Source organism: Monodon monoceros, unplaced genomic scaffold (assembly GCF_005190385.1).
Source record: "Monodon monoceros isolate NGI ecotype Baffin Bay Population unplaced genomic scaffold, NGI_Narwhal_1 Super_Scaffold_21, whole genome shotgun sequence".
Lineage (NCBI taxonomy): Eukaryota > Metazoa > Chordata > Mammalia > Artiodactyla > Monodontidae > Monodon > Monodon monoceros.
The window spans coordinates 83,391,317-83,406,577 of record NW_021703778.1 but is presented as its reverse complement, the minus strand read 5'-3'; the positions used below and the strand labels follow the sequence as shown (position 1 = coordinate 83,406,577).

The following is a 15,261-nucleotide window of genomic DNA, read 5'->3' as shown; positions in this document are numbered from 1 at the left end:
GGGGGGCAGGGTGCACCAGAGGAGACCTTCAAGATGGTGGAGGAGTGAGATGTGGAGATCACCTTCCTCCCCATAGATACATCAGAAATACACCTACATGGGAAACAACTCCTACAGAACACCTACTGAACACGGGCAGAAGACCTCAGACCTCCCAAAAGGCAAGAAACTCCCCACGAACCTGGGTAGGGCAAAAGAAAAAAGAACAAAAAACAGAGACAAAAGAATAGTGACGGGACCTGCACCACTGGGAGAGAGCTGTGAAGGAGGAGAAATTTCCACACACTAGGAAGCCCCTTCACTGGCGGAGACGGGGGGTGGCGGGGGAGAAGTTTTGGAGCCACGGAGGAGAGCACAGCAACAGGGGTGCAGAGGGCAAAGTGGAGAGACTCCCGCACAGAGGAGACTCCCGCACAGCACTCACCAGCCCGAGAGGCTTGTCTGCTCACCCGCTGGGGCAGGCGGGGCTGTGAGCTGAGGCTCGGGCTTTGGAGGTCAGATCACAGGGAGAGGACTGGGGTTGGCTGTGTAAACACAGCCTGAAGGGGGCTAGTGTGCCACAGCTAGCTAGGAGGGAGTCCGGGAAAAAGTGTGGAACTGCCTAAGAGTCAAGAGACCATTATTTCAGGGTGTGCAAGGAGAAGGGATTCAGAGCACCACCTAAAGGAGCTTCAGAAACGGGCGTGAGACACGGCTATCAGCACAGACACCAGAGATGGGCATGAGATGCTAAGGTTGCTGCCGCAGCCACCAATAAGCCTGTGTGCAAGCACTGGTCACTATCCACACCTCCCCTCCCGGGAGCCTGGGCAGCCCGCCACAGCCAGGGTCCCGTGGTCCAGGGACAACTTCCCCAGGAGAACACACAGTGCGCCTCATGCTGTTGCAATGGCACGCCAGCCTCTGCCTTCGCAGGCTCGCCCTGCATTCCGTACCCCTCCGTACCCCGGGCCTCAGTGAGGCAGAACCCCCAATCAGCTGCTACATTAACCCTGTCCTGTCTGGGCAGGAAGAGGCGTCCTCAGGGGACCTACACTCAGAGGCGGGGCCAAATCCAAAGCTGAACCCTGGGAGCTGTGCGAAAAAAGAAGAGAAAGGGAAATTTCTCCCAGCAGCCTCAGGAGCTGCGGATTAAATCTCCACATCAACTTGATGTACCCTGCATCTCTGGAATACCTGAATAGACAGTGAATCATCCCGAAATTTTGGTGGTAGACTTTGGGAGCAACAATATATACTTTTTTTTCATTTTTCTCTTTTTGTGAGTGTGTACGTATATGCTTCTTCATGTGATTTGGTCTGTATAGCTTTGCTTTTACCATGTGTCCTAGAGTTTTGTCTGTTCTTCTTAGTTTTTTTTTAAGTATAGTTTGTAGTGCTTGTTATCACTAGTGGATGTGTTTTTTCGTTTGGTTGGTCTCTTCACTCTTTCTCTTTTTTTAATTACTTTTTAATTTTTCTTATTTTTAACACTTATTTTTTATTTTAATAAATTTACTTTCTTTTTTTCTTTCTTTTTTTCTCCCTTTTCTTCTGAGCTGTGTGGCAGACAGGGTCTTGGTGCTCCAGCCAGGTGTCAGGCCTGTGCCTCTGAGGTGGGAGAGCCAAGTTCAGGACACTGGTCCACCACAGACCTCCTGGCTCCACGTAATATCACACGGCAAAAGCTCTCCCAGAGGGCTTCTCTGGTGGCGCAGTGGTTGAGAGTCCACCTGCCGATGCAGGGGATGCGGGTTCATGACCCGGTCCAGGAGGATCCCGCATGCCGCAGAGCACCCGGGCCCGTGAGTCATGGCCGCTGAGCCTGCGCATCCGGAGCCTGTGCTCCGCAACGGGAGAGCCCACAACAGTGAGAGGCCCACGTACCACAAAAAAAAAAAAAAAAAAGGCAGCTCTCCCAGAGATCTCCATCTCAAGGCTAAGACCCAGCTCCACTCAATGACCAGCAAGATACAGTGCTGGACACCCTATGCCAAACAACTAGCAAGAAAGGAACACAACCCCACCCATTAACAAAGAGGCTGCCTAAAATCATAATAAGGTCACAGACACCCCAAAACACACCATCAGACAAGGTCCTGCCCACCGAAAGACAAGATCTAGCCTCATCCACTAGAACACAGACAGCAGTCTCCTCCACCAGGAAGCCTACACAACCCACTGAACCAACCGTAGCCACTGGGGGCAGACACCAAAAACAACAGGAACTACGAACCTGCAGCCTGCGAAAAGGAGACACCAAACACAGTAAGTTAAGCAAAATGAGAAGACAGAAAAACACACAGCAGATGAAGGAGCAAAGTAAAAACCCACCAAACAAATGAAGAGGAAATAGGCAGTCTACCTGAAAAAGAATTCAGAGTAATGATAGTAAAGATAATCCAAAATCTTGGAAACAGAATGGAGAAAATACAAGAAATGCTTAACAAGGACCTAGAAGAACTAAAGAGCAAACAAACAATGACGAACAACACAATAAATGAAATTAAAAATTCTCCAGAAGGAATCAATAGCAGAATAACTAAGGCAGAAGAACGGATAAGTGACCTGGAGAATAAAATAGTGGAAATAACTACCGCAGATCAGAATAAAGAATAAAGAATGAAACGAATTGACAACAGTCTCAGAGACCACTGGGACAACATTAAACACACCAACATTCGAATTATAGGGGTCCCAGAAGAAGAAGAGAAAAAGAAAGGGACTGAGAAAATATTTGAAGAGATCATAGATGAAAACTTCCCAAATATAGGAAAGGAAATAGTTAATCAAGTCCAGGAAGCGCCAAGAGTCCTATACAGGATAAATCTAAAGAGAAACACACCAAGAAACATATCAAACTATCAAAAATTAAATACAAAGAAAAATATTGAAAGCAGCAAAGGAAAAGCAACAAATAACATACAAGGGAATCGCCATAACGTTAACAGCTAATCCTTCAGCAGAAACTCTGCAAGCCAGAAGGGAGTGGCAGGACATATTTAAGGTGATGAAAGGAAAAAACCTACAACCAAGATTACTCTACCCAGCAAGGATCTCTTTCAGATTTGACAGAAAAATTAAAACCTTTACAGACAAGCAAAAGCTAAGAGAATTCACCAAATTCTTTGCTTTGGTAAAGCACCACCAAACCAGCTTTATAAGAAATGCTAAAGGAACTTCTCAGGCAGGAAACACAAGAGAAGGAAAACACTTACAATAACAAACCCAAAACAATTAAGAAAATGGTAATACGAACATACATATCAATAACTACCTTAAATGTAAATGGATTAAATGCTCCAACCATTTACTTAAATGTAAATGGATTAAATGCTCCAATCAAATGCTCCAACCAAAAGACAAAGAATGGCTGAATGGACACAAAAACCAAGACCCATATACATGCTGTCTACCATAGACCCACTTCAGACCTAGGGACACATACAGACCGAAAGTGAGGGGATGGAAAAAAGATATTCCATGCAAATGGAAATCAAAAGAAAGCTGGAGTAGCGATTCTCATATCAGACAAAACAGACTTTAAAATAAAGACTATTACAAGAGACAAAGAAGGACACCACATAACGATCAAGGGATCAATCCAAGAAGAAGCTATAACAATTGTAAATATTTATGCACCCAACACAGGGGCACCTCAATACATAAGGCAAATACTAACAGCCATAAAAGGGGAAATCTACAGTAACACAATCACAGTAGGGGAATTTAACACCCCACTTTCACCAATGGACAGATCATCCAAAATGAAAATAAATAAGGAAACACAAGCTTTAAAGGATACATTAAACAAGATGGACTTAATTGATATCTATAGGACATTCTCTCCAAAAACAAGAGAATAAACTTTCTTCTCAAGGGCTCATGGAACATGCTCCAGGATAGATCATATCTTGGGCCACAAATGAAGGCTTGATAAATTTAAGAAAACTGAAATCGTATCAAGTATCTTTTCTGACCACAACGCTATGAGACTAGATATCAATTACAGGAAAAAATCTGTAAAAAAAATACAAACACATGGAGGTTAAATAATACACTACTTAATAACCAAGAGATCACTGAAGAAATCAAAGAGGAAATCAAAAAACACCTAGAAACAAATGACAATGAAAACATGACGACCCAAAACCTATGGGATGCAGCAAAAGCAGTTCTAAGAGGGAAGTTTATAGCAATACAATCGTACCTCAAGAAAGAAGAAACATCTCAAATAAACAACCTAACCTTACACCTAAAGCAATTAGAGAAAGAAGAACAAAACACTCCCAAAGTTAGCAGAAGGAAAGAAATCATAAAGATCAGATCAGAAATAAATGAAAAAGAAATGAAGGAAACAACAGCAAAGATCAATAAAACTAAAAGCTGGTTCTCTGAGAAGATAAACCAATTTGATAAACCATTAGCCAGATTCATCAAAAAAAAAAAAAAAGGGAGAAGACTCAGATCAATAGGATTAGAAATGAAAAAGGAGAAGTAACAACTGACACTGCAGAAATACAAAGGATCTTGAGAGATTACTACAAGCAACTCTATGCCAATAAAATGGACAACCTGGAAGAAATGGACAAATTCTTAGCAAGACACAACCTTCTGAGACTGCACCAGGAAGAAATAGAAAATACGAACAGACCAATCACAAGCACTGAAATTGAAACTGTGATTAAAAGTCTTCCAACAAACAAAAGCCCAGGACCAGAGGGCTTCACAGGTGAATTCTATCAAACATTTAGAGAAGAGCTAACACCTATGCTTCTCCAAGTCTTCCAAAATATAGCAGAGGGAGGAACACTCCCAAACTCATTCTACAAGGCCACCATCAACCTGATACCAAAACCAGACAAAGTTGTCACAAAGAAAGAAAATTACAGGCCAATACCACCAATAAATATAGATGCAAAAATCCTCAACAAAATACTAGCAAACAGAATCCAACAGCACATTAAAAGGATCATACATCACGATCATGTGGGGTTTATCCCAGGAATGCAAGGATTCTTCAGTATATGCAAATCAATGAATGTGATACACCATATTAACAAATTGAAGGAGAAAAACCATATGATCATCTCAATAGATGCAGAGAAAGCTTTTGACAAAATTCAACACCCATTTATGATAAAAACCCTCCAGAAAGGAGGCATAGAGGGAACTTACCTCAACATATATGACAAACCCAAAGCCAACATCACTCTCAATGGTGAAAAACTGAAACCATTTCCTCTAAGTCCAGGAACAAGACAAGGTTACCCACTATCACCATTATTATTCAACAGAGTTTTGGAAGTTTTAGCCACAACAATCAGAGAAGAAAAAGAAATAAAAGGTACCCAAATTGGAAAAGAAGAAGTAAAACTGTCACTGTCTGCAGATGACATGATACTATACATAGAGAACCCTAAAGATGCTACCAGAAAACTACCAGAGCTAATCAATGAATTTGGTAAAGTAGCAGGATACAAAATTAATGCACAGAAATCTCTTGCATTCCCATACACTAATGATGAAAAATCTGAGAGAAATTAAGGAAACACTCCCATTTACCACTGCAACAAAAAGAAAAAAACACCTAGGAATAAACCTACCTAAGGAGACAAAAGACCTGTATGCAGAAAACTATAAGACACTGATGAAAGAAATTAGAGATGATACAAACAGATGGAGAGATATGCCACATTCTCAGATTGGAAGAATCAACACTGTCAAAATGACTATATGACCAAAAGCAATCTACGGATTCAGTGCAATCCCTATCAAACTACCACTGGCATTTTTCACAGAACTAGAACAAAAAATTTCACAATTTGTATGGAAACACAAAAGACCCCGAAGAGCCAAAGCAATCTTCAGAAAGAAAAACGGAGCTGGAGGAAGCAGGCTCCCTGACTTCAGACTACACTACAAAGCTACAGTAATCAAGACAGTATTGTACTGGCACAAAAACAGAAAGATAGATCAATGGAACAGGAAAGAAATCCCAGTGATAAACCCATGCACATATGGTTACCTTATCTTTGATAAAGGAGGCAAGAATATACAATGGAGAAAAGACAGCCTCTTCAATAAGTGGTGCTGGGAAAACTGGACAGCTAGCTACATGTAAAAGAAAGAAATTAGAACACTCCCTAACACCATACACAAAAATAAACTCAAAATGGATTAAAGACCTAAATGTAAGGCCAGACACTATAAAACTCTTAGAGGAAAACATAGGCAGAACACTCTATGATATACATCACAGTAAGATCCTTTTTGACCCACCATCTAGAGTAATGGAAGTAAAAACAAAAATAAACAAATGGGACCTAATGAAACTTAAAAGCTTTTGCACAGCAAAGGAAACCATAAACAAGATGAAAAGACAACCCTCAGAATGGGAGAAAATATTTGCAAATGAAGCAACTGACAAAGGATTAATCTCCAAAATTACAAGCAGCTCATGCAGCTCAATATCAAAAAAACAAACAACCCAATACAAAAATGGGCAGAAGACCTAAATAGACATTTCTCCAAAGATATACAGGTTGCCAACAAATGCATGAAAGGATGCTCAATATCACTAATCATTAGAGAAATGCAAATCAAAACTACAATGAGGTATCACGTCATACCAGTCAGAATGGCCATCATCAAAAAATCTACAAACAATAAACGCTGGAGAGGGTGTGGAGAAAAGGGAACCCTCTTGCACTGTCAGTGGGAATGTAAATTGATACAGTCATTATGCAGAACAGTACGGACGCCTTAAAAAACTAAAAATAGAACTACCATACAACCCTGGTATCCCACTACTGGGCATATACCCTGAGAAAACCATAATTCAAAAAGAGTCATGTACCACAATGTTCACTGCAGCTCTATTTACAATAGTCAGCATGGAAGCAACCTAAGTGTCCATCGACAGATGAATGGACAATGAAGATGTGGCTCATATATACAATGGAATATTACTGAGCCATAAAAAGAAACAAAATTGAGTTATTTGTAGTGAGGTGAACGGCCCTAGAGTCTGTCATACAGAGTGAAGTAAGTCAGAAAGAGAAAAACAAATACTGTATGCTAACACATATATATATATATGGAATCCAAAACAAAAACCAAAAAATTGTTATGAAGAACAGGGGCAGGAGAGGAATAAAGACGCAGACGTAGAGAATGGACTTGAGGACATGGGGATGGGGATGGGGAAGGGTAAGCTGGGATGAAATGAGAGAGTGGCATGGACTTATATATACTACCAAATGTAAAACAGATAGCTACTGGGAAGCAGCCACATAGCACAGGGAGATCAGCTCAGTGCTTTGTGACCACCTAGAGGGGTAGGAGGGAGACAGAAGAGGGAGGAGATATGGGGATATATGTGTATGTATAGCTGATTCACTTTGTTATAAAGCAGAAACTAACACATCATTGTAAAGCAATTATACTCCAATAAAGATGTTAAAAAAAATAAAGTAGAATATATTTGCAGAGGTAAAGAAATGCCTGCTTAGTAGTTCCCACTCTGATCACAACACAGCGGACACTTGGTTGGCCCCAACTAAATCCTTCACTAGTGTTCATAAATGGGAATTTTCTTTACAATCTGATCTCAATTTTATTACTCTACCTCCGGTGCTGAAACATTTCATTTTCTTTCTTCATGTTCAGTATTATGTTTTACACCTAAACTCTGCTAAAGAAGACATATGGCTTCCACTTTAAAATTCACTGCATATTCTACAATTATACTACATAAATATCAAAACACTTCAAAAGTAAAATGTTCATACCTTTGGACTGGATTTTTTCACAATTTGGAGAAATTATAACACATTTGATCTTGTTTAACTTCATATGTTTCGTAACCTCTCTTAGACCCATGACCAGCCGTCGCCTCGCTTTTGCTCTTACAGGATCCTTTTGGTAGATGCGTTCCTGGAAGCTGACAAGCTCTTGAAGAAGAAGAGTCACACATTCATCAATCTCTTTACAAAGAACCTGATTACAGTACCTGTAAAGGAACCCAAAAGTAGGTAATTATAAAATTATTTTAGGAAAAAAATACATCCAGTAAACAGGTTTTCATTAAAAAATCAAGTCTTGAAAAATCTCCTAAATCCTTCAGTCAATTAGAAAAACAGAAGAGTTTTCCTGAATTACAACAGATCGGCTTTTATGCAAAGGACAGATTAACCTCGGGGAAGTACTAATCAAACACCCAATTATTAAATTCCTAAGGATATAAATCAAATGTTAACCTGCTATTAGATAAACAGGTATAATGTTTTTGGTAAGGAGATAATGTATAAAGTTATTTCATTCCAATGAATACTAAAGATGCTTCTAATAAGAAACAAATTAATTTCATAAAAGCTAACTGAATGCCCTAATACCAACCATTCATCCTCCATGCTTGGATAAATCACAGTCTCCAGCACTGGCTTCCTCAACCATAAAAATAAGGAGTTACGGATGACAGCCTCAATGGTCCCTCTACCTCTGAAAATCTATGGTTACAGCGGATGAATTCAGTAGTTAAACTGAAGCCAAAACCAAAGAGGTCTTGAGGTAAAAGTCATATGGCTTTGTATCAGGCAAAGTAACTGAATGAGGCTCTTTGTGAGATCATATCATATATGGCTACAACGCAAAAACCAGAAAGCAAGTAGTGTGAGGTCACTATAGTACTTAATTTCAAGGATAAGGAAGTCATTCTAGTTTAAGTAAACTCCTTACATATTCCACTTTGCTAGTTTTCATCCATAATCTCTCTCTACCATAAGCAGGTACTTAACAAGGAAAATTGGTAAAATTTCTAATCTAGGAATGCCGGGCCAGCAAATTACCAGTTCTAAATTACTGATACATTATATGGTGGGAAAATCTAGGCCTGCCTTCCTTTAGTGAAAAAAAATGTTCTGCTTTGGAAATTTTTTTAACGTTTATGTGAAAAGTGTTTAAATAAGTGCAAGTATGACATTACTTCAGAACAGAAGATATAACTGGACAGGCTGAGGAAAGGTTATCATAAAGTATAGAAAATTAAAGAATGCAATTGAAGAATAAAACATCAAAAACGCAATTTTCTTCACTCTGCTTTTCTTCCAAGCTGTTTATTTCACACATATGTAAGATTTTATTCTCCAAGTATTTCCTTTGTCACACATGTGATATTTAATTAACTTCCCAAACCTAGGCAACAAGTATTTGCTCAAAAACAACAAAGGAACAGAACAAACCAATGTGGTTTGGATTCACACACATTTTACCTTCACCCTGGGATTCTTTCATAGGTAAACTTAATTTCAAAGGTAAAATTAATTTACCTACACAAATGTTTACATTCTAAAATCCTTCACAGCAATAACTGTCAGTTCAAGGTTATTCACAGATGGGCATTTTCAAACTTAGAAATATATGCTTAAAAACAAATAGGTTTAGGGCTTCCCTGGTGGCACAGTGGTTGAGAGTCCGCCTGCCGATGCAGGGGACATGGGTTCGTGCCCCAGACTGGGAAGATCCCACATGCCGCGGAGCGGCTGGGCCCATGAGCCATGGCCACTGAGCCTGCGCGTCCGGAGCCTGTGCTCCGCAACGGGAGAGGCCACAACAGTGAGAGGCCCGCGTACCGCAAAAAAGAAAAAAGAAAAAAAAGAACAACAAAAAAAACCAAATAGGTTTATGTAACAGGTTCACTACATGTAGGAGGATCTTAGAAACTTGTTATTAATTGGTTAGAGAGGTTTTTTTTGAAGGGCCAATAATATAAACAAAAAAGCAAAAGCATTTGGAGAGGAAAAATGTCACAGTATGACATTCTGTATAATACATAAGCTGTAAGAGGTAAAATTTCATGGGTATAAACACTAGCTGATATAAAAAGAATGTATTTACTGTCAAATCACTTTTACATGAACACTGACAGCTGACGGAAGGCAAATACTTTCCATATAATAAAACCCGTTGTTAAACAAAATCTGACAGAACTTAAAGATCTTTGGTATTCTATCTGTTCAACCCACCAAGAAAGAATGACAATATTATATTCAGAACTACAGTCAGGATACCTAAGCTATTCAACCTCAATAATGAGACTAAAACTTACTCTCTAAATCTTTTGCTGTGGATTTTGGTTATCGTCGAAGATGCCATTGGACTGCCTATCCCAGAACTAGCCGGAGAGCCTTGTGACACAGGTGTCATACAGTACGGAGAGTTCTGACTTGCTGGAGAGAGGGATGCATCACTGGGCATGCTCAGTCCAGCATCTGTGGAGACGTGGGGTGAGGGGAAAGAATTCAGAAATTCTGAATGCTGAAAAGCTCTATACTCTTCAACATAATTTAGAATGGCAGTTACCTTTTGTTATCACTTCCAAATTCTCCAGAAGCTACCAAGTTGGGCATTGTTCGTATCACAAACATTTCTCATATACTACAAAAATCAAATTTTCCTATTATGTCTTAAAATATACTCTGAAAAACATCAAGCATAGCCTACAAGTCTCCACAGAAGAGATGCAAGAAGGCCAAGTTATCTAAAACATGTATTCCCAGGGGATCTAAACTGAAGAACAAAAGACGTATCCTCTTCTGCACTCTTTCCAGATCATATTACCCATCTCCTTCATCTCTATTTTTCCACCTATTTCTTAGAAATAATTTTTTTAACTGTCTAAAAATTCCCATTGCTGCTGGCAATGATGAATTCTACCTCACTCATTCTCTCCACACCACTCCCAGTTCTCCAGGCACCACCCGTTTCTCTTTCATTTGGTCTTTGCTCCTGTGCTCAGGCAGCCACGTTTGCAGATGCCACCTCTTGACTCAACTGCCACCTTTAGTTACTGCTTCTTTTCTAAACAGCCCTAAAACTCAGGAAATGAGTTAGTATTTGTCCAGTCCATTAATCTGCAAAGTTACACATATATCTTATCTCTCTACTGGATTGTAAACTTTTTGTAACAGGGCCAGTCCACTATATATCTTTATGACATTTCCTGACCTTCCCATCCCTACCCCACTTACTGAAGTACATATGATGGATGTTCAACACACACTTGTTGAAGGAATGCATAAACAGATACACCTAAATACAAAGGCAACGATACTTAATTGAGAGTAAAGGGGAACCCTAACCAAACATATTGGAACAATTCTTAGAAGAAGTAAACTTATTTTCTAAACACAAGGGAACACTGCTACTAAATCTATGTGTATATCAGATTTAAATGTTTTGCCAAAAGTTGAAGAATAAATACCAGGAGAAATAGGGACCTAGTCAGGTTTCTCTTAAAATCTTTCTTCCACAGTAGTATAAATTTTAGGAGGCATCTGCAGTTTTGCTGAGGTCCCATCTGAAATCATGTGCTGGCTACCCATTGTACGGGACTGAATCTTACTGACCAACTGGACTCTACACTACAACAAGCTTTGCAATTCTCTACTCATTGTGGCATATGTATTAATTTCACAAAAGCAAGGAAGAAAATCAACAAAAGCTATTCAATAAAATATACAGGTGACCCTTGTACAATATGGGGATTTAAACCTCATATAATTTATAGTCCGCCCTCTGTATCATAGTTCCTCCACTATCTGTGGATTCAACCAATCATGGCTGAGTAGTACTGCAGTATTTACTATTGAAGAACATCTGTGTACAAGTGTACCTGTGCAGTTCAAACCTGCGTTGTTCAAGGGTCAACTGTAGTCCTGCAAAGAAAGTCAATTGTGTTCTAGATATAAAAGAAGGCAAGATGAAAGGAACTGTGACAGTTACAGAGGATGCATTAGTAAGATCATAATTATGAGGGTTTACAACAAATTCAGGATTTAAGCTTCAAAAATGCCATAGACCTACTATGTAACACCTGCCTCCCTGCCCTTTAAATATCTCTCTACAGAAGCATCTTCAAAAGAAACCACTCTCAAAGATTAAAAAATTTAGATAAAATATGGAGCATATTTAGGAGAATAACTAGTGATATGTTGTCACCTACTAATTAAAATACTTCAGACCATCTTATAAGAAGAAGGGGGAAAGAGGTGATCTTACCTTCTTGGGAAACAATCTCCTGCGGCAAATCATCAATAAAATCTAAGTGCATTTCTATTGGTTCCTCAGATCCCAAAAGACTGTGGTCCACAGTTAAACGGCCCTTCTTTTCCTCTCTTTCTTTCAAAATAACCTAAAAGTCATTACCAGTCTTTAATTACTAATTACTCTTTAAGTATGTACTGAATGATTAAAATGGTCACTATTACACAGGAATAGTAGTGTTCACTTAAAAAATGGATGTAAGGATTTTGGTTGGCTATGTAGAAACTGACTGGCAAAAAGGTGAATGTAATTTTAGGCACTGCAGTTGAAAGAAGTATTATATCCAAAATAAAGGAAGGCAATATAATACTACAGCTATCAAACCACATCTGCTTCATTCTTTAAATCCTAGTAGACAAACTAGGGTTTCCCCCAAAATGGATAAAATAAAACCTTTGGAAACCAGGTCACATAGTTATGTTAGATTTATTTGGTCATAGATCATCTCATTCACTCCTCCTAATAACAGTACTGAGTTAAACAGAGCAGATATTATACCCAACTTATAGATAAAGAAGATGAGGATAAGAAAGTTTTGCTAAAACTACACAATAAGTACTGAAGTTAGTACTAGAATCCCAGGCTTCTGATACCTAGGGTCTTAAGTTTTTGGATACCTAAATGTTTAACTTTTAAACTTATAGACAGAACTCATTCCCCAGGGCCTTGGTCAACACAGAAAGATAGTCATGATGCTGAGATCCCCAACCTTAAATTAACTAGTCATCATAAACATGCATGTCTAAGAACTTTTCACAATAATCAGTTGGCCAAAACGCTACAACTACTTTTGCAAAACGATTTAAACCCTTTTTTATACTGTAAAATAAATATCCCCAGGTTTTGTTTTACCTTTTTAAGTGCTGTGGGCCGTTTTAGTTTTGCAATTTCCTTTTCTTTTCCTTTTTTCGCTTTAGAGGAAGTAATGTCCAAAGAATTAAAGGATGTCAAACAGGGCTGACCTTTGGTTAAGGGTTTTCTGTTAGTAGAGTCTTTAGTGTGAAAAGAAGCTGCAGTGACCACTAAAAACAAACAAGAACATTAGTTTTACTATTATGGCCAACTCCACATATTTTCAAAATTTCTAATAATAAACCTATAACAACAACAACATCCTCTTCTTGTGGAAAACAGACATCATAACAGCAGGAGCAGTACATGGCCGTGCAGTATCCCTCAGATACAGCTCCAAAGAACCATTCTACCTCTGAAATTTCAAAACTCTGTACCTCTCCTCATTCCTAATGAATCTAACAATGACCCTTACATAAGATAAGTAGTCTATCACTCCTCTCCTCATTTCAGCCTGTCAGTAAAGAATGATGATTTTCCCCTCTTGGCTGCACTGTCAGTACTATTCAGCAATTCTTTTATGCCTGATTGATTGTTACCCTCATTCTCCCGTGGATACCACCCAACCTTCAGCAGACCTAGCCTCTAATCTCAACTCTCTCACTCTAGCAGAAAAGCTTTCCTGCTACTTCCCTGAGAAGATGCTTTCCAATATAAACTTCTAAGCCACATGAGAGGAGGCAGCAGGCATCCTTACTCCCACCGAAGGCTTACCAACCACCTCTTCTCATAATCCCATCTCAGGATTAATTCCTCAAGGATTTTGCTCTATTACTTTCCCCTTGCATCTTTCAAGTTCCTCCTTGACTTGACCCCTGACTCTTTTCCCTAACTCCCCAAAAGAAGTTAAAAATCTCCTCTATATAAAAGGAAGAAAAAACAGGCAAACTAACAAAACCTGTCCCCTAACTGGCTTCTAAGATACCATCACTCCCCTTTCTTCCTCATTACTTCCCAAATCATTATAATCTGGCCTCCGCCCTACCCACTCTCTTGAAACTGCTACTGCCAAGATCACATAAAACCTTGCAACTGCCAAATCTAACTCTGATTCTTTGCTCTATTCTAGAGCAAAGCAGCATTTGTTACCAAAGACCACATCCTCTTCCTCAAAATTCTATCCTCACCTTTTGTGACATTACGTTCCATTTTTCTCACTCTTTCTCAAACCTGTTTTTCTGGTTCTTCTTCCTTCTGTCTTTTAACTCTGAGCATTCTACAAGGCTTTATCCCTGAACATCTTTTTCCTAATTTTTCTTTCCCCTGACAATCTTATATATTTCCACAGCTACAACAATCATCTCTATTTGAAATTCACTGACTTCTAACCTGAACTGCACATACCTAACTATAAGTTAAATAGGAACCACCAGGACCTCCCTAACCAGCATTTCAAATACAACAGGGCCAGAGTCTGTTCTTCCCAAGAAAATTCTTCTTCCGTGATCCTTATCCTGTTGGATAGCGTCATATACCTAACCCCCACCACAGTCCTCCAAGTCAGAGAGTTTGGAGTCATCTTTGACCTGTTTCCACATTCCACCAATTAAAAAACCCTACTAATTCATTAAAATCCTTTTACATCTCTGCCATAGTCCCGTCCTTCTTTTGGACTTCCCAAGAAAGCTGATTTCTTTGTAATCAACACTTCCCAATTTAAACACTGGTGATAGATTAGAGATTAATCTCACTTCCATCTGTCAAGAATCTTACTCCCCCTTTAAAGCCCAGTCCAAATGCTATCATATATGAAGGCATTTGTAACATACATCCCTGTTGACATAAATCAGTCTTTCTTCTATAAGTTCCTAAAACTTTGCTGGTATCTTTCCTAAGGCACTGCTTTTTATTAGTTATGTGGGTATGTCTTTCTCTCAGACTAGATTATAAACTCCTTGACCACAGGTATATCTTAATCCTATCTGTAATTCCACAGTTCTTGACACCACACTTTGCATGTAGATACTTACATCTGTATATATTAATGTGCTAAACAAACCAAAGTTGTAATAATAAGCCACTTGAAGTTATCACAGCCTAACAATCTCTTTCCCAAAATAACTGGCTAAACTTTATTGAATGATTATAACCCAGACGCTCTTCTAAGCACTTTACATGTATCATCTCATTCAATCCTCAAAACAATCCAGAAGCAGGTACTGTATTATCTCCATTTTAATGTAAGGAAAGTGAAGCACAGGAAGATTAAATAACTTGCCAAGGAAAAACATGGAAGAACAGGATTCAAGACGCAGCTCAACTCCAAAGCCCCTGCATGCAGCCACTAGACCACACTGCCTCTGGAACACTAACTCAGTTCCATTC

The 15,261-nt window shown here is 39.1% G+C and overlaps 1 protein-coding gene across 2 annotated transcripts in view; it reads right to left on the bottom strand.

Moving 5' to 3' along the window:
- The window catches only part of SECISBP2L (SECIS binding protein 2 like), a 62,696-nt gene that overhangs the window by 20,477 nt on the left and 26,958 nt on the right, over positions 1–15,261 (bottom strand). For both annotated transcript variants that reach the window (XM_029238160.1, XM_029238159.1), the window contains exons 12-15: positions 12,937–13,106; positions 12,040–12,172; positions 10,088–10,250; positions 7,773–7,993 (exon numbers count right to left, since the gene is read on the bottom strand). In XM_029238160.1, the coding sequence (XP_029093993.1) occupies positions 7,773–7,993; positions 10,088–10,250; positions 12,040–12,172; positions 12,937–13,106 (687 nt within the window). The remainder of the gene's footprint in view (positions 1–7,772; positions 7,994–10,087; positions 10,251–12,039; positions 12,173–12,936; positions 13,107–15,261) is intronic.